The sequence below is a fragment of the Octopus sinensis genome, linkage group LG1 (assembly GCF_006345805.1).
Source record: "Octopus sinensis linkage group LG1, ASM634580v1, whole genome shotgun sequence".
Taxonomy (NCBI): Eukaryota; Metazoa; Mollusca; class Cephalopoda; order Octopoda; family Octopodidae; genus Octopus; species Octopus sinensis.
This window is the reverse complement of record NC_042997.1, coordinates 162,684,350-162,710,355: the sequence shown is the minus strand read 5'-3', so window position 1 is coordinate 162,710,355 and position 26,006 is coordinate 162,684,350. Positions and strand designations below refer to the sequence as shown.

General features: G+C 36.5%; 1 protein-coding gene across 2 annotated transcripts in view; it reads right to left on the bottom strand.

Annotated features, from left to right (window-relative positions):
* Positions 1-2,276: 2,276 nt before the first annotated feature.
* The window catches only part of LOC115210883 (TBC1 domain family member 13), a 91,511-nt gene continuing 67,781 nt past the window's right edge, over positions 2,277-26,006 (bottom strand). For both annotated transcript variants that reach the window (XM_029779656.2, XM_036506177.1), the window contains exons 14-15: positions 7,109-7,209; positions 2,277-5,434 (exon numbers count right to left, since the gene is read on the bottom strand). In XM_029779656.2, coding sequence (XP_029635516.1) covers positions 7,138-7,209 — 72 coding nt within the window. In that variant the 3' untranslated portion in view covers positions 2,277-5,434; positions 7,109-7,137. The remainder of the gene's footprint in view (positions 5,435-7,108; positions 7,210-26,006) is intronic.

The window sequence follows — 26,006 nt, the reverse complement described above, 5'->3', positions numbered from 1 at the left end:
TGGCCAAAATACTAGCAACAAAGCAGACTCTAAGCCAAGGATTAGATGATGGTGTTTAATTGGGTGGGTTACGGATTAAGTCAAGTACCCAAGATGGCCACAGCAGGATTTGAACTCAGAATACAAAGAGCAATAGAAATTACTATAAGACAACTTATCTGATACTGTAACAATTCTGCCAATCCATTGCCCAAGACTGGAACTAGGAAAGGCAAAGTTGATGTCAGTGAGAACTGAACTCAGAATTCAAAAAGTCAGGATAAATACTGCAAGACAATTTCTCCAATCCAATGTTTTAATTACATTGCTAATTTGCCAATTATATCTAATTATGAAAATGCTTTGAAGAAGTTTAAGCTCAAATGGATATCAAATATATGATGAAACGTAATGTGGCGAAGTAAAAGTGATATCTGTATATAAGGAGTGTAATGTAGTTAGTTTTGACTGCTGCATACAAATCATCACTTGCAAACCAAATCATAGCCAGAGATTGAGTCTAATCAAGCTAAGCAAGGATTCTTGTATAGAGCTAAGCAATGGAGCAACTTCTTGACTTCTCCAGACCCACACACGAACTTGAATTCAATACTGCAAGCTAACTAAATACACAGTAATTACACATTGGTCAGGCTCTATACAGTGATGAACTGAACCTATTTCTGGTACCTATCTACAGTTGTGGGATTAAGCCAGTGAGATTTAAGTAACTATCTTAGTCAGCAATTGTTTTGGCATCTAGAACAGATAGGGATTGGAAGATCTAATATTTATGTGTATGTAAATTAATAACTGAGACGATGCAGACTTAGATAATTAGAATGGATGTTTATAAGCACTAATTTTGTGGTAAGCATACTTCTTCGTTCAAATCCAAACAGAGTCAGACATCCATAAAATAAGAATCAGCAGCAGTTCAGAAGTCCCATAGGATGAAAATACAGCTCTTGGGTTATGGTGGTAAAAAGGGAGCCAGAATTACAGCTAATTAGAAAAGGAAAGTTTGAGAATTTCTGACAAATAGTTGCCCATAAAAGAGAGAAAACAATAAAATAGGAAACAACAATTTCTTTGGTTTCAAAATAACACCAATGTTTACAGGAAACAACGGGCACAACTAACTGAATGGATCCCACTGTATTAATGGTACTCGGTTTAGTGATAATAGGGAGATGAAAAACAGAATGTAAAAGTCATAGCATGTAATATAGAAAACATAATTGTTTCAAATTTTGGTATCAGGCCACATAATAATAATAGTTTCAAATTTTGTCACAAGTGCAATGATTTGGGGGCAGAGGATGAATCAATTACATCAACCCCAGTGTTCAACTAGTACTTATTTTATCGACCCCACCAAAAGGATGAAAGGCAAAGTTGACCTCAGCAGAATTTTAACTCAGAAAGTGAAGAAAGATGAAATGCCACTAAATATTTTGCTCAGAGTGCTAACGATTCTGCCAGCTCGCCGCATTAGTAGTAGTATTAGTAATAGTAGTAGTAGTAGTAATAATAATAATGGTTTCAAATTTTGCCATAAGGGCAGCAATTTTGGGGGGAGGGGATGAGTCAATTACAACAACCCCAGCGTTCAACTGGTACTTATCAACCCTGAAAGGACTAAAGGCAAAGTCGACCTAGGCAGAATTTGGACTCAGAAATATTTGGGCAAAATACTGGTAAGTATTTTGTCTAGCACGCTAACGATTCTGCCAGCTCACTGCTTTAATAACAATAATAATGATAATAATAATGATTTCAAATTCGGGCACATGGCCAGTTATTTTAAGGGTGGGGAATTGTTGATAACATCAATCCTAGTACTTCACTTGTACTTTATTTCATCAACTCCAAAAGGGTGGAAAGTAAACTTGACCTCAACATGGTTTTAACTCAAAATGTAAAAAGCCAGAAAAAATGCTGCTAAACATTTTGTCCAGCACAATAATAATAATAACAATAATAGTAATGATTTCTTACATAGGCACAAAGCAAGAAATTTTGGTGGGACAGAAGAGTCAAGTATATTAATCCCAACACTTGATTAGCACTGTATTTTATCAACTTTAGGAGAGTGAAATGTAAAATAGCCCTTGGTAAGATTTGAACTCAGAATGCAAAAGGCCAGAACTAAATACTGTCTGATGGTCTAATGATTCTGCCAAGATTTTCTACATTGGCACAATAGAAGGAACAGCCAATTCATAATATAAACAGTATTACTACTTCTATGGTTATAACAATTTCTTCTGAGTAGGTACAAAGTCAGAGGGTTCTTTTTTTATGGAACCAATCTTTGCATATTAATTTTATTTATGTTATCAATTCCTGCAGGAATGAAAGCAAAAATCACTCCAAGTGCTATTTTAATTCAGAAGCATCCAATGTCAGTGTGAAATCATTACAACATTGTAGTCTGAAGCCAAAAGTGGCCCAAGTTCAAATGCTAACGATACTTATCATAAAAGTAAAAGGATTGATATCTAAGGGAAAGGTATTTTGTTTTTCATTTATTCATTTTATCAAAGGGTAATTCAGAGGAGTAAGTGCAGTACCTGTAATGCATCTAACAGCTCTGAGACAGGTGAGAAGGGACGTTTTTATCCTTGGTTCAGAGAATTGACACCATTTACTTTGCAATAGAAGGTTATTCCTTTTTAAAAGCATTATATTTATATGTACTGAGCCAAACAGAAATGAACTTTGGCTCAAAATCATGTTAAAGATTTGATTAACCAAGAATTTAATGTCATACCATAGCTGCCATTCCAATAATGATAATTTCATAAACAAAATTATAAGAGAAAGGAAATAGAAACGTGTGATATAATGAGGGATCCTCTATGTGATCACTTAATCTGCTAGATATAGCAACCAAATCTCTTTCTAATCATATCCTACTGTCTTAAAATGGCAAGGACATTTTGAATATCATAATCATAGATACATACATAATATTCCCTTCCCAACGATCATGGCTGGAATGCTTTTGATCATAAGTTTGTTCTATTAGGACTGACCCAGAGTGAAACAACAACAAAACTAAATGAAATAAATTAAGTAACCATGGTTAATTTCTTGAAGAACTTACACTGTATAGCATCAATTAATAAGGTAATTATTTCTGTTAACTCCAGTACAAGGCAAACATTTACAGGGAAGAGGTATGACATATTGAATCAACTTGTGATCATTATATCATGAAAGACAAAATCAGCTTCAGCAGAAATTAAACTCAGTTTAAAACTAGATATCTTCTAGTGCTCAAGAGCATTTTACACCCCACTACTCTTAGGTAGACAGTTCGTAATTCTAATTATTTTACATAGGCATAAAGTCTCAAATTTACCAGGTGAAAGAAAGTGAGTTGTGATGTGCATGATGTTTTCATGAATATGAGTAATACAAGTGAAGTGGTTGTAATTGAGAATCAAAGCTATATTCACTTGATTTATAAAGCATTTACCATTGTTCTACTGTTTCTACATGATGTATAAAGCTTGTTGTTCAAGGGCGATAGAGTTGTATAGTCTAGATACAGTCTATCATTGCATTCCAAAATACAACTTACAAGGTTGTTGTGGCAGTGGTTCCAGTAAACACTGTACTGTTGACATACCACAAAAACATACCAAAGTTCCTTCTCTCTTTGTTATTGCCTATGGTAGGAGTTTTCTTTTAATGGCTTCCCCACAGGAGGAATGGCAGTGCCATGACTCTTTTCAAAGTTCCTGTGATAAATGGGAAGTTATCTTCAGACCAGAGACCTGATTGAAATTATTACAACAGAGTGTAACTGAAAAAGCACCCATGGGCCAGGAGGTGGTGTTAAACTGGGAACTGAACTCAGCTAACACTGCAAGCTAACAGAACACTTGTCATTTATATTATGACCCTACTGCTCACAGCAGTGAGATGTACTTACAAGGGGTACATTTGAATTGAATATTGACTTGTGTGCTAGCCATAAACACAGCACAGTAACTTATGACACTTTGGCCAGTAGACCAATAGCTGATATATCTAGCCAGCATCAACTATGACTTAGTATATCAATATAGACATTTTCAGTGAATTACAAATTTGACTTGCTAAAGAAAGGTCGGTATATCAACAATCACTGTAAAACAAGTAACAGTGGTATAAAATCTACACCTGTAGGCATACTCACACCAAACATGGACTCTCCAGAATATTTTAGTGCTTAGATAATAACAGTTACCATTTTTATTTTTGTCATTAGGGGAATCTGCAATACTAACATAAATCCACAATTGAAAGTAGAGATTCACGTAGGCTCTTTTCAGTTTCTTTTCAAAACCAATAGCACTATAGCCATATTTTAGCAATAAAAATCAGGTTTTGGGATAGTCTAGAAAAAGAAGTCATTATTTAGTGCTGTTTGTTATTCATTTATTTTTTTAAAAGGGAGTTAAAACATTTGATTATTTCAGTCAAACTAAATTAGAGTAATGAATTATTTGATGAAATAATTAAAATATCATCTAGGGCTAAATTGAAAAAAAAAAAAAGTAATAAAACAAAGAATTGAATAGTTTCTCATGATGATAATTTCTTCCCCAGCTACTTTACTGTAATAACTGTGTGGCCCATTAGTGATAATGAAGTGAATTTCTTAATGAAAAATTTGGATCAATCCAAATCAATTGAAAAATCATCAAAGAATACAAATAGAGTGTTTAAATAAACCGTAAACAGCTACTTCTTGATGTTTTAGAGACTTAAACATTGCTTTACTCACAACTGAACTTGAAATTATCAATTCTTGTAATCAGTTCTTATGGAATCACAGACTACTCACCAACACATTTAGAGATGTTCTTACAAAATAGAAAATAAACCAGAATTTAGTATTTATTTTCGCCACCAAAACAAAATATTCCTGAAGCCGTATACTTCAGAAACTCATTCCCAATCTCAAATTTTTTCATGCAGTTGCTATAGTGCATGTGTAAAGGGATGTGTATAAAAATGAGAAGGCAGGGGAGGAGAGCAAGCCTCATCTTTAAATATAGTGTTAGCATTTAAACGGTGGTAGTAGTAGTAATAGTATTAGTAGTTGTGTTACAAGTACTGATGCAGTTTTTGGATGAACAAGCAATAGTTAGTTAGTAAGTTTGGTTTCGTTATCATGGCTGAACAAAATGAGCTGAGTATTTTAACCATGACAGAATTGAACAAACTGGCTTGTATGTAGACAGGTATAAACAACGGTGAATAGAGGAGAGCATGTAAAAATTGCACACTAAAGCCATAGTGGTGTGGAAACGTAGCGGTGTAAATTTGATGTGGCTAGAAAGAATATTAGCAGAGCCATGCTTTAGTTGTAGTTGGTGCCAAGTCAGAACAGAGAGTGACATGGGATTAATTCTGCCACACACCCCGAACTTTACACAGTAACAATAACAGGAGTCTGAAAGTAAACAAAACAAAAAAAAAAATTATTCAAATATCAATGAAAACAATCTCAAAAAATATTTTCAGCTGATATTGCTAAGTAATCTCAATCAGCAAAACTGTAAAAAAAGAAAAAAAGAAAAAAGGTTCTAAGAAGCAGTATTAACTATAAAGAAACCATAATCTGATGAATTTAGATTTTAATACTATTGTTTTCTCATTTGAGTGTAAATACAAGCATGGCCAAGTGGTTAAGAAGTTTGCTTTGCAGCCATTCTTGTTTCAGGTTCCATTCCCACTGTACAGCACCTTGGGTGCAAGTGTTTTCTGCTATAGCCACAAATCAACCAATACATTGTGAGTGGAATTGGGAGACAGAAACTGTATGGAAACCTATTATACACACATAATTATTTACATTCAATGATACCTTCGTATGGAATTGCTTCAGCAAAATCAGAGCATTATATTGACATAGGTGTAGGAGTAGCTGTGTGGTAAGTAGCTTGCTTACGAACCACATGGTTCCGGGTTCTGTCCCACTGTGTGGCACCTTCAGCAAGTGTCTTCTACTATAGCCTTGGGCTGACCAAAGCCTTGTGAGTGGATTTGATAGACAGAAACTGAAAGAAGTCCGTCGTATATATGTATATGTATACATATATATATATATATATATATATATATATATATATATATGTATATATATGTATGTATATATATATGTGTGTGTGTGTGTATATGTTTGTCCCCCCAACATCACTTGACAACCGATGCTGGTGTGTTTACGTCCCCGTAACTTAATGGTTCGGCAAAAGTGACCGATAGAATAAGTACTAGGCTTCCAAAGAATAAGTCCTGGGGTCAATTTACTTGACTAAATTTTCCTTTGAGAGTTACTCTGTTGAATATAATGGTACTATGTACCATTTTGGTATTAAAGCATGAAGTTGCTGCTATTGTTTTGAAGAAATGTGATTTGGTCCATGTTGGATGGTCTTTAAGCCAATTTATAGTAATTTACCTTTTAGAACATGGTTGAATCCATAAAATAGGATTTGACTACACCTCCATTTAGAGCACAGTTTAAGCTATCTTTTCGTGGAAGAAGGTTTATGTTCCTATAACCTGTGTTAATTCTGTAACCCTTTAAAATGGAAGATAAAAAAGTTCATTTTCGGCACTTGATGCTTTGGGAACCAGACAAAAATTGCTGCAGCTTGGCTGGGATGTGTTACCCTACCCTCCATATTCACCAGATATTGCTCCTTCAGATTTCCACTTATTCAGGTCTCTGCAGAATAGTCTTAATGGTAAAAATTTCAATTCCTTGGATGACGTAAAAAGATACCTTGATGAATTCTTTGCCATGAAACCTCGTCAATTCTAGGAAGAGGGTATTTTCAAGTTAAAGGAAAGATGGAGACGCATTGTGCAACAAAATGGTTCATATTTGGTTGATTGAAAATGTAATAGCAAGTATTTATTGACCTTTTTCTTTCCTTTAAAAATTGGCACAAACTTTCCGGACAACCCAATATTTCACAGAAAGATAATATTTATCCCCACTTGAATGCGGAAGTTCTGTTAGAACAAATCCTGTTTAAGTGGGGATAAATATGACTTCCCAGTATTAATGCTGCCCCTGTCACTTACGAGACTTTGATAGTCCAAAACAAATGAAACTTACCCAAATAGAAACAGTCCCACTGATATCTACTACCTGTATCCATCCAGCTCACATGCTTTAGCAATAATAGTTGGTACATCAACTTTAGTGTAGGGGAAATTCTGCAAAAAAAAACAGAACAAGGTTATATTAGTAATTACATTTGAATACTGAAAGATTGAAGACATCAGTAGATGACCGTAAAAAAGAGTAATCAGCAAATTTATAATTATTTATACATTAATTGCTGTAGGGATACCGTATTTTGTTATGTAACTATAACAAACATAAACTTCATTAAATTAAAAAAAAACAGGAAATTCTTTATAGCGATTTTTAAAGAAGTGGTTAAATTCTTGCTTCCACTCAAAATGACCTATGCACTAATGAAATCAAGCAAATGAGGGAGTTCATATGAATGCTTGACCTGCTAGAAATAGTAGCTAAATGTCTCTTAAATAATATCCTCAGGGAGAAATACAATAGATAATGTAGACTTTATATACCATCATACCTGAAAAAGCAAAAAAAGAAAGACTTGATGGTCAAGGTTGAATCAACTTTAATCATAGGTCTGTTCAAAAGAGATTGACTTAGGGTTAAACAGCAGTAAGATGTAAGCAATATAAGCCTCAGGAAAAGATGTCAAGAACTCCACAATCTACAAGCACCCTTACTTTTTCAAATTACATCTGGGATTTCCTGTCCCTTGTCAACAGAGCCTGTGTTATCTTTGCGCACACAGATAATATTAACCCTTTAACATTTAAACTGACTGTATCTGGCCCAAATATTCTACCTGTCAAGATCTGGCCACTCAAACACATCATTGAAATCTCAAACAAAGCTGCAAGATAATGCATGATTAGTTCAAAACAATGTCAATAGTTAAAGCACATGGCTCAATAATTAGAGCATTGGGCTCAAAATCATGAAGTTTGATTCCCAGATCAGGTTGTGTTCTTGAGCAAGACATTTTATTTCACATTGCTCCAGTTCACTCAGCTGTAGAAATGAGTTGCGACGTTACTGGTACCAAGCTGTATTGAATAAGTACTAGGCTTACAAAGAATAAGTCCTGAGGTCAATTTGGTTGACTAAAGGTGGTACTCCAGCATAGCCACAGTCAAATGACTGAAACAAGTAAAAGAGTGCATTCTTTAGTTCTTTTACTTTAGCCATGCTGGGATGTCATCTTCAAGAATACAGTTATATCAACCCTCTACAACACTATGCACAAGTAGTTTACCAAACACTCAATTGATTCTGCCCACCACTACCCATACTATATATTTAAATGGATTTTATTGTTTTAAGTTTAGTTCTCATTGTCACTGTGAAATGCTTCTGTCTGTATAGTACTTGTGTCTCATAGCATAATGAAAGAGGTAAATTTCAGACATGACTGTTACTTGTTAAAAACTGTGGTACTCCAGAAAAAAGAATTAATGTAAGCATGCATATATGCACAGCTACACAAAAATAGACTGGCAAACCAAAAAGAAAGAAGCTGTAATCATAATGGTCTAATGAACAGGAGGCTATAAGAACTTATACAAGCTGACAACTGTATTGGAAAAGATATAGATTTGTTGTCTCTCTTCATATACATAGTGAACAGACAATGATATAATTATACAGTGTCTGATAATAACAGACACAATTTAAGACCAGGTAAGAATTTTATAGGCTAGAAAAATTTAGACAAAGACTATATTAGTTAAACCATTCAACAATGGCTATAGCAGCTATCTCTCAATACAATTCACAAGTTATTTAACACATCCAGATAACTAGCTTCAATGATAACACCACCAATGAACACAAGAGGCAGCCTGTAGGAATCCTAAGCAGTTACTTCTATTTCAGTTGATCCCTAAAACTGTACGACTAGCATCAATATCCAGTTTCTGACTACCGTTAGCTGTTAGCTCGTTATCTGTGTTAATTAAGCCGTTGTGACAAGATATTACTTACATAATGACAGACTTGGTACAATGGCCTATTACTAGTGTTATAACACTGTTTGAAGTTATAATCTAATTTGTGGCAAACTCTAGTGCTAGCCTGTTATTTTCATAGCAATGCCGAGTGACACCTTTAGGGAGACACAAGGCAGCTCTTACACTCCCTCCTCCCACTCCTACAGTCACTCATTTGTGTCTAATTTCCTGTTAATGATAGGTGCTTGTATGCTAGCTTGCTCTGCACAAAGACTGGCTATAAAGGGTCTGGGGATGGCAAGGAGCATTTTATGTTCTTAAGCAGTTGCAAATAATTGAAGTTCTCTAATTCATCATTAAAGAGAAGACTCGAGGAGCGAGGGAGGGAGAAATGAAAGTAAGGACAGCAGATAGAACTGAGAGAGGAATAGAAAGATGAAGGAGAGAGAAGGGGTGGGGGTGGAGAGATAGAGAAAGAGCGGGATGAGAGAGAGAGAGAGAGAAAGAGTAACATGAAGAGAGAGAAAAGCAAAAAGAGCAAGCAAAGACAGAGAAAAAAAGATGAAGTAATAAAAGGAAGGGGGATAAAAATGGTTGAAAAAAATAATGAAGTTGACATCAAGAGAGAGTGATATTGAAATATTGTGAGAGAGAAGAGAGAGAAAATATAATTACAGGAGAGAGAAAGGTTAAGAGTGGAAATAAGAATGATGGACAAGAATCTGGAAGGGGAAAAAATACTCCCATGCGGCAACCAATGGCTTTTTGAATACAAAGACAACCATTCTCCACTCCACCCCTCTTAATTAGCTGTAACTCTTCATCCCCCACCTCATCTAAGTAGTCTTTCACTCTTCTTGTATTATTTACACTTACCGAAAAATGACCATTCTGGTCATTCACCTAGTTTCTTAGTCACTTCACAAACACACACACGTTTGTTCAAATTCAATATCAAACGTTACTGCTTTTCACATCTCCAACATTGAAATGAAGTAATTTTGTGTAGTAAAATGTTATTCAACCCATATATTTTACGTTCTCGTGTAGTTTCCAACCCCATGGTTCCAGGTTCAGTCCCCTTGCATGGCACCTTGGACAAGGGTTTTCTACTATAGCCTCAGGCCAACCAAAGCTTTGTGAATGGATTTGATAGACTGAAACTGAAAGAGGCCCATCATATATATATATATATATATATATATATTTGTGTGTGTGTATGTGTGTGTGTGTCTGTGTTTGTCCACTCACCACCATTGTTTGAGAACCGATGCTGGTGTGTTTATGTCACCATAACTTAGCAATTCGGCAAAAGAGACCAACAGAATAAGTCCTTGGGTCGGTCTGTTCGACTAAAGGGGGTGCTCCAGTATGGTCAAATGACTGAAACAAGTAAAAAAAGAAAGAATAAAAGACTATATGATGGTGTGTCTGTAGCTTTGTCTGTCATCATCATCATCATCATTCAATGCCTGCCTTTCATGCAGGCATGGGTTGCATGGTTTGACAGGAGAAAGCCAGATAGAAGACCACACCAGACTACTATATCTGTTTTGGCATGGTTTTTATGGCTGGATGCCCTTCCTAAAATGAACCACCCCACAGTGTATTTATGTCCCCATAACTTAACAGCTCAGTAAAAGAGTCCAATAGAATAAGTACCAGGCTTAAAAAATAGTAAGTACTAAGGTCAATTTGCTTAACTAAAACTTTTCAAGGCAGAACCCCAGCATGGCCACATTATACTTTCAAGTGTGATCTGTAATATCTTTTATCAAATCCACTCACAAAGCTTTAGTTAGCCTGGACCCAAGATCAGGTAGCTGAGAAGCAAACTTCTTACTACACTGCCATGCTTCCATCTTTATATGTTTACAGTGTTAATGTAAAGTTCAAAACAAGAAAGGATGCGATGAAATGGTCAGAACATCAGAATATATAGTTAAACTAGCACTATGACCCGGCAACGCGTATCAACTTTCAGGCATTTTGATTGGGTTTTGGATAGAAAATTCACAAAAAAGTCACTTCTATTGATTTTCAATGGCTTTGCTGGGTGACTGGGGAAATGTAAAGATGTGCACGACCACCCTTGGGTGGTTTTGAATGACCATAGAAAGTGCGAGCCCTCTAACTGAAATATTGTAGATTTGTATAAAGGACACACACACAGACATTTTGCCGTTTATATATATATATAGATTTAACAATATACAGTAATGCCTTGACAAATGAGTCAATTCGTTTCTGGGAAAGCACTCGTAAAACAAAAACTTGTAAACAGGAAATAAAACTTGTAAACTGAAAATAAAACGTATAAAAGCTCATAAAACCAGAAAAAGTGAGGTATTAGTGAAAATGATTTACCTTCAAAATGCACACCAAATTATGGGAATGTCTTTATACAATAAGATTTCAGCATTGCCTTACAGGCACTTGTGCCGGTGTGCAGGTGGTACATAAAAAAAAAAGCATTTGGGCACGGCCATTGCCAGTACCGCCTGACTGGCCCTCATGCCAGTGGCATGTAAAAGCATCCACTATAATCTCAGAGTGGTTGGCGTTAGGAAGGGCATCCAGCTGTAGAAACTCTGCCAGATCAAGACTGGAGCCTGGTATAGCTATCTGGTTCACCAGTCCTCAGTCAAATCATCCAACCCATGCTAGCATGGAAAGCAGATGTTAAACGATGATGATGATTTTCATTTTTCAGATTCTTTGCAAACAACTTGCAGATGTAAGTGCTACCAGCTGAAAGCTCTGCATACTGGATGCTATCAAGTTTATGGGGTCATCAGGAGAGAATGTGCACCTTTTCAGGGCCTACCTCTTGACGGCATCAATGTGCACTGGCCTCCCTCAATGAAATGAGGCACCACTTGCTAGATCAACTGGTTACCAGGTTTCACTCAATATTCTTCTAACCATTGCTCATCGTCTCTTTTTAACCAAATCCAGTACATACATACATACATACATACATACATACATACATACATACATACATACATACATACATACATACATACATACATACATACATACATACATACATACATACATACATACATACATACATACATACATACATACATACATACATACATACATACATACATACATACATACATACATTACATTACATACATTACATGCATGAGAATCTGGATAAACTGTCTTCTACTATATACTTGGGCCAATCTGTCTCTTCTATTTTTTAATCATTATAAATCTTCCACTGATGAGGGAGCTAGTTTCCAACAAAGATATAAGGCTCCATCTTTGAGATGTAGTTAATACAGACAGATTCACATTTGGAACTTGAGAATAGTCTTGCATATTTTTACTGTTCCACTCACAGATTGCACTTGTAATGTACAAATTAGCCAGTCAATTTCTCTTTCTGAAAATCCCAGTTTATCCAGATTCTCATCCATGCATGCACGTAATGTATGTACGTATGTACGTACGTACATGTATTTTTGTGTACGTATCCTTGACTTGACATCAACTGATGGCTGTAAAACTGTATCGCTATCACTTAAGTAATGTTATTTGTTTCGAAAATCCTGTGGGAAACATGTTTGAGCATGAGGAAATATTGCCTGGCTTGAAAACAAATGAGGAATGGCAAGAAATTCAGTCTATCCATGCAAGCATGGAAAAGTAAGCATTATTATTATTATTATTACGATAATGATGATGATTATGAAGTTAAGCTCAGGTTTTTTTTTCTTCTAAATTTGAATTTAAACTATAAATTTTTGAATGGCAAAGTTAAATACATTCATATATAAAATTCATTCAGTATATCACTGCGAGGCATTGTCCAATGTTTCCAATCTTAATAATGGCTTTTGAAGAGTGTAACAATATTTAGAGGCAACAAAACTTAAAGTTACAGAGAACTACTACAGGTAAGAACAAAATAAAAATATTAAAATAGAAAAAATACAAGGTAAAAGAAATAAAATGACAAGTCACAGATGGGAAGAAAACTGTAGCTAATGAGAGTAAATCTAATAAGAAACTGTTGAGTTGAAAGTAAAAACAGTAGAAGAGGAGAGAGAGAGAGAGAGAGAGAGAGAGGAGAAAAAGATAAAAAATCAAAAGGAAAGAAATGAGACTAAAGAGGAGGAAAGAGGAGAGACAGGTAGTGGGGGTGAGTGATTACAAGAATTGACTATTCATACCAGAAAATAAATGAAAAATATTTAGATAGTGTAAATTTTTAGTTCATGACCTGAAGACAAAAGGTCTTTCCCCTGTAGATGTTGCCCATCAGTAGTAAATTGGCTGTGTCCATAAGTTGGTGTCACTCAATTAGAATACTCTGGCTGCTGTTCTGACAAACATTGTACAATGCCGTTTCCTTTCCTTTTAATATTCAACCCTCTATCTCTGCATCTTTCTATCTTTCTTTTTATTTGCATGTCTCTCTCTCTCTCTCTAGTTTTAAACATAAACATTAACAGTTCAAAGAATACAGGACCCCCAACACCAACAAGAGCCGTGAGGTATCTTAATCTCGTTCATTCTGCTGTGGAAATGGAATCAGCATTGAATATAATCAAAAGGCACCTTTGTGTACAAGACAAACAGTAGTTGAAGCAAAAACAAGCATGATCAAGAAAAGGATGTATACAGCCAGTCTTAAAATGGTTTACCCTTTGCCTCCACCCCCACCAACTCTTGCATTCGTATTCTAACAAACCTTCCGTCAATTTGAATATCAGTCCCTTTCCTTGTCCACCTAGCCATGTTATTTAGGAGCTGGCACACAGAATAGCATCTGCTCACTTCTTCACAGCCCAACCACTCCACCCCACTTCACCAAACCACCTATGCTGTGAAGCTAAACTTTCTCTCTCAACTCCATTTACCAAATGAGAATTAATGTTGCCTCAACCACTTAGAGAAATCAGATTTGGTAAATTGTATTACAAATAAGACAGTAAAGGGCTTGTGTCCTCCACCTTTCCCCTGATATTAACATTAGTACAATCACTGTTGGTGCAATGTTTGCTTGCAGTAATTATATTCAAGACCACCTGATGGCATATACAATTTGTGCTAACTTCATAAGCTCTGCCGTTTCACATCTAGTCTCATCTCTCATGGCAACAGTTAATGTAATTTGCTACATGCATTAAGATTAGGAGAAATGTGCAACTGCCAATAAAGCAAAACTTAAATAGGGAAATTATGCATGCAAAATGCAGATGGGAACAAGCTGGAGATGTGAAAGCAGCAGTAGTGATGCCAGACACAAATAATGAGTTGGCAAATTTAATAGAAATTTTTAACTACAGTTGTAGATTTTAATGAACATGTAAGATATATAAAGTAGAAGAAATCAAACCAAAAGCAATACAAGGGCATAACTTTATAAACAGAAATTTTTCTCATATTCAGAGTCAAATTTATAAGAGGAAGGAAAATGATGTAATACTTTAAACTTTTTTAAAAGAGTAGAAAGGAAACTAAAAAAAAAAATGGATCACCACCACCAGCACCTCCACCCCCACCCCCATCATCATCATTATTATCATTAGTTACTGTCTATTTTCCATGCTAGCATGAGTTAGACAGCTTAACAGGATCCAATGAGTCAAAGAACTGCAATGGGCTCCAATGTCTGTTTCGGCATAATTTCTTTAGCTGGATGCCCTTCCAAACACCAACCACTTTACAAAATGTACTGGATTTTTTTTAGTGGCATCATCATTAGCAAGGTCACCTTGAAACTTGCAAAAATAAAGGGCCTAAAGGGGCTTCTATCATTTAACAAAAAATAGGAGAGAGAGAGTGTGTGTGTGTGTGAGGATTTTAGACATCATAATGAAAGAAGGTGAAGTATGAAAGGAGTGGATTTATAATTGTGAGAGGTAGTAGAGAAGGTAATAGAGCAGCCACTACTGGGGGAGGAACTATAGAATGAAAGGGGATAGGGAAGGGATTAGCGTCAGAGGTTAGTGAGAAAAGAAGGGATAGAATAGTAAGGATGATGAGGTAGATTGTGTAGAGGTGGAGGGATCCGGCACTATCCCACATTATAAGGGTGGCCGGGGTGGAGAGAGACATAACATGAAAGGGAGAAAATAGATGTGGTTGGAGAGGTGTGGAAGTTGTGGGTGGAAGACCAGAGAGGATAAGAGGGTGTTGAAAGTAACAGAAATTTGTTTTTTTTTTCTTTTTCCAACCAATTTAAATTGGGAAATAAAACATGCTCACAAATTTAAATTGATGGGTTGGTCAAAGCATTTACAAATGGAATGCCAAGACCAACTCATTCTTCTTTTAAGTGGATTTAAGACTACATTATCTAACATGTCCTTTCTTTTTTCAAGATGAGAGAGATATCACTGCTATTTTTAGCAGCACAACTTACTATGTAGAAGCTACCTCAAATGATAATCAATTTAACCCTTTAGCATTCAGATCACTCTGTCAAATGTAATGCTTATTTATCCATAATTGATCTTGTATTATTTCGTAGCTTCAAGATTTAAGTGTAATTGTTTATTTTTAGAACAATATTGTAGCGTAGGTGTAAGAGGCTGGATCTGACCAGTTTGAACATAAAACAGGTAGAATATACAAGAGGATCAGTTAATTATGATTTTATTTAACATATTCACCTCTCAGATTCACACACTTACTGCAGTGGTCCTTCAGTTTTCCTAAGTGCCGTAAAAGAACTCGGAAGTTTGGGTCTTCAACCAGGCCTTTTGCGACACCCTTAAAGTCACGAACTTTTCAGCACTGCCTTATGTGTGTGTGTATGTATATATATATATATATATATATATATACAAGAAGGTTAACAGGGGTAGTAGATAGCCTCCGTTATCTAGGTAACCAAGTTAGTAGTGGAGGTGGATGCTTTGAGAGTGTAGTTGTGAGAATAAAATTAGGCTGGGCAAAGTTTAGAGGGCTCCTACCCCTTCTGGCAACAAAGGGCCTCTCTCTCAGAGTGAAAGGTAGATTGTTTGATGCCTGTGTGCAAACAGTTATGTTGTATGGCAGTGAAACATGGGCTGTGACACCCAAGAACATATGTACGCTTGAAAGAAATGGAGCCAGTAAGCTTCACTGGATGTGCAATGTCAGTGTGCATATTTGACAGAGTGTAAGCATCTTGAGAGAAAAGTTAAGCATAAGTGGTATCAGATGTGGTGTGCAAGAAAGACAACTGTGCTGGTATGGTTATGTGATGCATATGGAGGAGGACAGCTGTATAAAGAAGTGCCAATCTCTAACTGTGGAGGGAACCTGTGACAGAGGTAAACCCAGGAAGACATGACAAGGTGGTGAAGCATGATCTTCGAACTTGAGCATCAGAAAGGTAATGACTGGTGACCGAGACCTTTGGTGATGTGCTGTGCTTCAGAAGACCCGTCAAGCCAAAGTGAAATCATAGTCGCGGTAACTGGCATCCGTGCTGGTGGCACATAAAGAACACCTTTCAAGCATTGGGCCTCCCAGAGGCAAAGTGGCTGAGTTCCTTTCGAGCATTGGGCCTCAGGCCTCTTGGAGGCAAAGTGGCTGAGTTCCTTTTGAGTGTTGGGCCTCAAGGAGGCAAAGTGGCTGAGTTCCTTTTGTGTGTTGGGCCTCATGGAGGCAATGACCGGGACCTTTGGCATTATATCATGCTTGAGATGACCCACCAAGCTGAGCAAAATTGCAGTCGTGGCAGAAACCAGTGTCACACAAATGGCACCCAAGTCAGTGGTTAATAAAAGCACCCATTACACTCTCAGAGTGGTTGGCATTAGGAAGGGCATCCAGCCATTGAAAACCATGCCAAATCAGACTGTAGTTTGGTGCATCCTTCCAGTATGCCAGCCTGGTCAAATCATCCAACCCATGCTAGCATGAACAGCAGACATTAAATGATGATGATAATATATAGATGATTGTTGGGGATAGGAAAATAGGAGACATAGAGAGAGAGGGAGAAACAGAGAGAGGAGAGAAAGGTAAGAGAAGAAAAGAAGATTAAGGATGGTAGGAGAGCAAAAGAGTGTGATATAGACAGTCAGGAAGAAGTACACATAAGTAGGAGAGATCTGTAAGGACTATGATACTAATTTATTGAGTGTTCACTGGTAAAATACTGTAACAGTTGAATGATGTTAGTTGGAGAAAATATTCGATTCAGGAAAGTAAAGAGATGCAAAAAAATATGCTTGGAAAGTCATAAAAAACAAGCAAGGGAAGTCACGAGAATTGCGAGAAACCAAAAAAATAGAGTAGAACAAAATAAAGAATGGAAAAGAAAGCAAAAAGAGGAACAATAAGCAATATATATATATATAACTACATCATTACAATAAAAAGAACTGATTGATCTAAATGATATTTAGTAAACGAATGATGAATAAAGATTAGTAGGGATGAAGAAGATGATGATGATGAAAGTACATCATTAATGAGTACAGCTAACTCTACCGTAGTTCCCAAAATGAGGAACTAAGCTCACAGCTATTGATTTGTTTCCTTCAATGCCTAAAAAAATGGCTGTAAATATTACTTCATCTTTGATATCAATCTCTCCAAAATCACCAACATTCCTGATTCAATGATAGAAAACGTTTAAGGTATTCGTATATAAATTAAAACTTTTAGTCATTACAAACACTACCTTTAATAATGATAAAATTATTTTATTAAATCCTTGAAAATTGTTGATTATTTTCAAAATTAATTCAAACAGATAGACAATATATTTCATCAGAGTAATCCCTTGCCATATCGCGGTTCACCTATCGCAGTTTATTATTTAAGCTTACATCAATTCCTCCGTGGTGTTGCTTTGCATTTATAATAAAATAAATATATACAAATTATAAAAATAATAAAAAATATACAGTACAGTACTGTTTCTACTTCGCAGACTTTCACCTATCGCGGGGGGTTTTGGAACACAACACCTACGATAGTTGAGAGATTACTGTAGATATGTAGGATTGAGAAAACATTAATGAACTAGGCACTGTAAAAGACACTAAGGAGGCAATGAATTCTAAAGGAAAATGGAAATACCAATATGTGGTTTAGTATTATATAATCAAATCAGTAAGTGACATATAGGCTTTGACATTGTAAAAATGAGGGTAGTACCTCTAGAAGAGGATTTATTAAGGAAATGTTTAGAAAAACAATTATGATGCGTATGGATGAGGACAGCTGCATAAAGAAGTGTCGAGCTTTGTGGAGGGTACCTGTGGACGAGGTAGACCCAGGAAGACATGGGATGAAGTGGTGAGAAAGGGTCTTTGGACACTGAACCTCAATGAAGAAATGACAAGGGACCAGATATGGCAATTTGCTGTACTTGATAAGATGCATCAAGCTAAGCGACATTGCTGTCTTCCACACATACAGGCTTGTCCTTCAGGTGCTGGTACCATTTCAAAAGCACCCATGCCAGTGCTGTGCTAGTGTACCCATGACATGTGAGAAGCACCCAGCACACTGTTTGGCTTTAGAAAGGGCATCCAGCTGTAGAAACCATGCCACAACAGACAGCTGGAATCTGGACAGCTCCCTGCTAGCCAGCTGCATGTCAAACCATCCAACCCATGCCAGCATGGAAAGCAGATAGCAAATGATGATGATGATGATGGTGGTGGTGGTAGGGAGTAAATGATGGAAATGATTGATGATTTATGAAAGGAAATAGGTGCTCAGAGTTGACTGAGAAGAACCATGATCAAAGACACCCCTGCCTTGCCATCACATCTTTTTAGAGCTATCTAAGATTATATTATCTGATATGTCCTTTCTGTCTTCAAGACATTAAAATATGGTTTAAGGAAAGATTGGCTGTTATTTCCAGTAGGTCTGCAGGCACTTTCATTGGTTCATTGTCTTCCAGTTTGTGTTTTTTTTGGCACTGGGGGTCAAGATAGTAGGATGCAACATGAAGGAGCTTTTACTACTATTTCTAGCATGTCAAATGACTACATAGAGGCTTCCTTATTAGACTGAAAACTTTAGTGATTGGGCATAGACTGTTATTCATATAGGAACAATATACAATGGATTTTATTGGAGGTGGAGTGCTAGTTTCTCAGATTCTTGGGTATTGCATTTGTCAGAAAAAACAGTGAAAATCATCTTGATGCCATTATGCCAATTTTGAAAGCAATCAGTGCAGTTTGTTATGTCATATTCAAGTGATAGTAACTAAAGTGGGATTGTGTAAATTACCATAAAAGCCAGTGGTTCCCAACCTATGATCTGCAGACCTCTGGTGGTCCGCAAAGGTAGTACTGGGGGTCTGTCAACTAAATTCAAAATTTCACATTCTTTTATTAGTTTCAGTCATTTGACTGCAGCAATGCTGGAGTACCACCTTTAGTCAAACAAATCGACCCCAAAACTTATTCTTTGTAAGCCTAGTACTTATTCTATCGGTGTCTTTTACCGAATTGCTAAGTTTCTCGGGGACGTAAACACACCAACATCGGTTGTCAAGCAATGGTGGTGGGACAAACACACACACACACACGACAGGCTTCTTTCAGTTTCCATCTACCAAATCCACTCACAAGGCTTTGATCAACTTGAGGCTATAGAAGAAGACACTTGCCCAAGGTGCCATGCAGTGGGACTGAACTAAGAACTATGTGGTTGGTAAGCAAGCTACTTAGCACACAGCCACTCCTGCACCTATATATATATATATAAGCAGGTGTATTAGTTTGACGCTTGGGAAGGTGAGAAAGTCTTTTATGTTTCGAGCCTATGCTCTTCAACAGAAAGGAAATAAACAGAGAGAATAAAAAAATTTTGGAGTTAGCGGTCAATTATTTTCTCTCTGTTTATTTCATCGTGTTCCTTTCTGTTGAAGAGTATAGGCTCGAAACATAAAAGACTTTCTCACCTTCCTGAGCATCAAACTAATGCACCTCTGATATATATATATATATATATATATATATATATATATATATATATAAGGATAAGCATATTAAAAGGGATCTGTGGGAAAACTCATTTAAATAAAAGGGGTCCTTGGTAGTGAAAAAGTTGGGAACCACTGATATAAGCAATAAAGTCAACAAAGAACCTTCTATATAGTTATTCAATCTAGTGGAAATAGCAGCCAAATCTTCCTCAAATCATGCTCAACCATCTTTAAAGAAAATGAACATTGGAGACTGTAGTCCTAGATCTACTATATCTGAAGAAAAACAAAATGAGAAAAACAAAAATGCAGACGTTCACAACTGTAATACCTTTGATTAAAGATCTGATTCAACAGGATTGACCAGGGATTAAACAATAACAGAAATAACCAAAATATAATAACAATTCTATTTCTTTTTTATGACTTGAGTGAAAGGCTTAAATAAATTCAATTCTACAAGCTGTTAGGGTAAATATTTCAAGATGAACATTTCTTAATACAAGAACTAAACTAAAATAAAGTTGATACTACTGTTGCTTAACTATGTTATTTACGTGGAAACACAGACAACTTTTCTTTCTTATAATGACACAAAGAGTAAATCCTCCAAATGGCATCAAGCAGGAAAGTGGTTTACAGTACAACAAACTGTGTGCTCTGGGTTAACCAGTCATAGATTAGAAACATTCTCTTATATATCAGGTACATTTAAATGGAACAAGTAATAAATAAAGTTCTCAAAGAACATTGGAAAGAATACTGTTTCACTGATGTCATTCAAGACAAATGTTGTATATAAGATATGTCCTTTTTCACTGAGTTTCAAAACTTCTTTTGTGAATGGGGAGAAATTTATTACTGTTAGAATTTAGGTAGGTCAAACTGGTTAACTTTTTCCTAGTTCTGTTTATAAAATCCTGTCTAAAGAAGAAATGTTTGCCAAATAAGCAACTGTTGTTGATAAACTTCAGTTTGGTCATAACTGAACAGACAAAAAATCAAATGCATATTCCAGTTGTGAATATCTTGTCTTTTTTTGTAAATTCATTTACTGTTTTTTTAACCCCAAGTCAGTCCTGACTGAACAGACCATTATCAAAAGCATTACAATCATGATTATCATGTCTTTCTTTTTCTCATATATTATGGATTATATTCTGTTTTTGTCTGGGGAGAGTCATTTTCTTTTTGTGCCTTATAATTTAACACAATCACTGGTAAAACTTCCACATATTTCTTAATTTTTATTTTCCTAAAATTTTCATTGCATCTTGCAACCTTTTCAGTAGTCTTGACTGGCCATTATTTTTGTTTGTTTGTTTGTGCGCATGTGTGTTGGTCAGTGTGTGTGTACATATGTATGTATGTGTGTATGTATGTATGTATGTATGCATGTGTATGTATATATGTGTGTGTATGCATATGTATATATGTATGTGTGTGCATCTCTATGTATGTATTTTGCATATTCATGTGCTTGCATGTCTGTGTTTGTGTATTTTCTATGTATGTGTGTGAGCATGTGTTTGTATCTCTATGCACCTCTGTCTCCTTATGTGTGTGTGTGTGTTTTGCAACTATGTACCATGTTTGTATGTATGGATGTGCATCTCTATATGTGCATGTCTCCATATGTGTCCTTGTGTGCAGTAAAGTATGTTTCAGTCTCCATTTGCGTATGTGTGCTTGTCTGTTCTTATCATCATCATCATCATCGTCGTTTAACGTCCGTTCTCCATGCTAGCATGGGTTGGACGGTTCGACCGGGGTTCTGGGAAGCCAGAAGGCTGCACCAGGCTCCAGTCTAATTTGGCAATGTTTCTACAGCTGGATGCCCTTCCTAACGCCAACCACTCCGTGAGTGTAGTGGGTGCTTTTTACGTGCCACCTGCACAGGTGCCAGGCGGGGCTGGCAACGGCCACGGTCAGATTGGTGTATTTTATGTACCACCGGCACGGAAGCCAGTCGAGGCGGTGCTGCATCGGCCACGAGTCGGATAGTGCTTTTTACGTACCACCAGACCAGGGATCCTGGCTGGTTCAATTCGATTTCGATTTCGCTTGCCCCAACATGTCTTCACAAGCAAAGGGGGTTGGCAAGGGTGCCTGTCGTACGGTCGCATTGGAGTATTTTACGTGCCACGGCCACGAGTCGGATAGTGCTTTTTACGTACCACCAGACCAGGGATCCTGGCTGGTTCAATTCGACTTCGATTTCGCTTGCCCCAACATGTCTTCACAAGCAAAGGGGGTTGGCATGGGTGCCTGTCGTACGGTCGCATTGGAGTATTTTACGTGCCACGGCCCCGAGTCGGATAGTGCTTTTTACGTATAACCTATGTATTACGGATTATAATTTTTATTTAAAGATAACAGGGTGTAGTTTGAAAGAAATTTACTTGCTATTTTTAGCAAGTTGAATGACCATGTAAAGTAGGCAATGTTGAATGAACCATTAAGCTAAATAAGCATGTGCTTAGGGCATCAAGAGAATGGGGTACCACAGAAATAAAATATGTTAAAATAATATTCCAAGTGGTTTGTTCATGGTATTATAGTGAGGATCTAATCAAAGACTTTGCAATTAAAAAAAGTATGAGAAAACTAAAGTGAAACTATACAAAAATAAACATTTTCCATCTTACTTGTTAGACTTGCTTCATTTTGAAAAATAAAAATTTATTTTATGGTCTATCATCGCTTATATTTTGGTGGCACATAAAAAACACCATTTGAGCATGGCCGTTGCCAGTACCACCTGACTGGCCCTCATGCCGGTGGCACATAAAAGCACCCACTACACTCTTGGAGTGGTTGGCATTAGGAAGAGCATCCAGCTGTAGAAACTCTGCTAGATCAAGATTGGAGCCTGGTGCAACCATCTGGTTCGCCAGTCCTCAGTCAAATCATCCAACCCATGCTAGCATGGAAAGTGGACGTTAAACGATAATGATGATGACGATGAGGGGGGCACCAAAATCTTTTAAGTGCTTAGAGCCTCAATGGACCTTAAGGCAGCCCACTAAAAAAACTTCAAGATAATTTTTCGTTTGGAATACCATTCAAAATGTATCAAAGGCTGCAGATTGTCCATTACTGACAGGTCACAGAATGATAGGTAACATTAACATAGAGCATAGAGAGTGGAAGAAAGGAATCTGCAAGAGTAGTGGTCCTTCAGACAAAGAACTGTAAGTAATTTGAAAGATTAACTCCACATCTTTTTTTGTATTAATCTACAAAACATTGTGATTGGCTAATCCCAACAGCATATCATCATTGTTTAACGTCCATTTTTCATGCTGGCATGGGTTGGACAGTTTGATTGCTGTCCAGACTCCAATTGTTTGTTGTGTCATGGTTAGGAATACCATTCAAAATGTTCTGAAGACTGCAGGTTGCTCATTACTGATAGGTCACAGAACGAAAGGTAATGATGATGATTTAATAAATATGTGCTACATGAGATACCATTAGGCACATATCGTATCTCATGTAGCACATTCTTGAGAACAGACCATCTAATCATCTGTGCTTTAGGAATTTTGAACTGTAACATAAAACTCGAGCTCCCTCCAATTAATACAACTTCGATTAGACCACTGGATCAACTGCCTTGCAGTAATTTGTTCGAGCTCTGTATATACTGAGTTCAAATCCTACCAAAGTCAACATTGATTTTCATCCCTCTGGGTTATTAAAAAGAGTATCAGTCAAGTTAACTGAATAATATATAATCAACTGTTCCCTTCCTTTCCCCACAAATTTCTCACTTTGAGCCTTATTTAGAAGAATATTTACACGGACACTCGATCTGCTAGAAATAGCAACCAAATTCTACCCTTTCAAATTACATCAATACTCCCTTAAATAAGGAATGGTCACGGATGGAATTGTTTTGCTCATAGGTCTTCTTGATCAGGGTTGACCGGGAGCTAAATATCAGCAGCAACTAGCCGACTGATTGATATACAGAGCAACGAAAACAACATTCAGTGGGCCGATTTGTGGGTGTGTCAATTTGTGTAACACACGGTGTTATGTTAGTGAAGAACATACATGTTTACATGAGGGAGAGAGAGAAAGAGAGGGTGAGAGAAGGGGAGGAGAAAGTGAGGGGGGAAGGAGGAAATGCGTTTCCACTTCCTTGACCACAGATAGCTATTCAAATAGGTACGGTACTCTTACAAACCGAATCTATTGTCATTCGCTGATGAGAGCATTGGTTCCTCTCCAACTGACACGCTCCTTTCCGACAGAAGCAGACTTCCGGTAAACCATGTTGATTTGCCATTGATTGTCGCTGATCACCTCACTCGTTAGTTGTAATTATTTATTGATCAGTTCACATTTCCTCAAACAGACAATCACATCCTTGTAAACAGAATGGAGAAAGTTTACACAGACCGCTGACGCCGCCACTTAACTCTCCCAGCACCGCAATTATGTTTCTACATCGTTTGCTTACTTTCACTTTCTCACTCTCTGCAACTGCCTTCCCCCTCTTCCTCCTCCTCCTCTCTCTCTCTCTCTCTTTCGCTCTACCCCTCTCTCTACCTCTATGTGTGTGTCTCCAGCACACAGCCAATGTTATTGCATCTATTGTTAGCGCAAGTGTGAGTAGCCGTGGTCTGTTTAGCTTTTACACAAGATGTCGAGTCAGGGAGAAGTGCCAGCAACAGACATATTTAAAACATACTTTAAAACCTCTCCAATGTGCAGCCGCCTGAACGCTCCATTAATATCATCTTGTTAGTTCAATATGAAACACGGTATAGGAAAAAAAACAACAAAAGAACAAAAACAAACAAACAAAAACCCCAAAGAATCAAAACAAGAACATTTCTATCACCTCCTTTGAAAATTTACACTCCGCCACCATCACCAACGTTACCGTCCTTCCATCGTCATTGTTTCTCCACACAACTTCTATAGCCCACAACCACCACCACCACCACCATTGCCTAAGCTAACTGATTGTTTCGTTAAAACTGCTTTTGTTTTAGAAAGCATGCCTTTCTGATTGTGACTGTTTACCGTTTTTCACCTTCAGTCTTAACTGCAAGACACTCAAATTTAACATCTCCTAACGTCTGCACAACCATTACTACAACCAACAACAACTGCTAAGTAACGTTTGAAGTTTATCTTCACTATACTTGACATCGATAAATAAGCCATTTTCAACGATCATAATAAAAACAAAAGTTATTATTATTATTATTATTATAATTTTTATTGCAAAACTAACCAAACACCAATCAAGTAATTAAAGTAGATTAAAATTGGATAAATCTCGCACTCTGAACTTGTAACCTTAATGTTTGCCAATGTTAGAAAACGTTTATAAGAAGACTTTCTTGTTAAATTATTATTATACTTTTTAAAAATATATTTCGCATAATAATTAGTTTCTTTTTCTTTTTACAAATAACTCGTCTTACACACAGACGTACGCCATACAACGTGTTTCACTATCAATCTGCTTTCTATAAATTGTCCTCGACATTTTCTTTTGTAAACTGCTGTTTAACGTTCATCATATTTTTATTGTCTATCTTGCGAGCCCCAGTGGCTTATAAAGAAAACATTATTATTGTTGTTATTGTTACAAAATTAATTACACTAAAATGTACCGAGACATTATTATTATTATCATTATTATTATTATTATTATTATTATATTATTATCATTATTATCATCATTATTATTATCATTACTATTATTATTATCATTATTATTATTATTATTATTATTATTATTACTATTAACGCATCCCAGTCTATCAAGCAGAGTGTATTTATAATAATATACATATGAGCAAATTTTCTAAATCGATAATAAATAAATAAATAACACTCCACCGCCCCCCCCCCCACACACACACACAAAAGAGAAAAGAACGACAAACTTCTTTCCTTGAAAACAGAATAAAAGTTTGACAAAATGAGGAAGCGATACAAAATTCAGAGAAAAATAACAAGATGCAGTGAGAATAAAGGAGTTGATGATGGTGGTGGTGGTGGTGAGGGGCAATGTTTTTTAAAAAAGAAC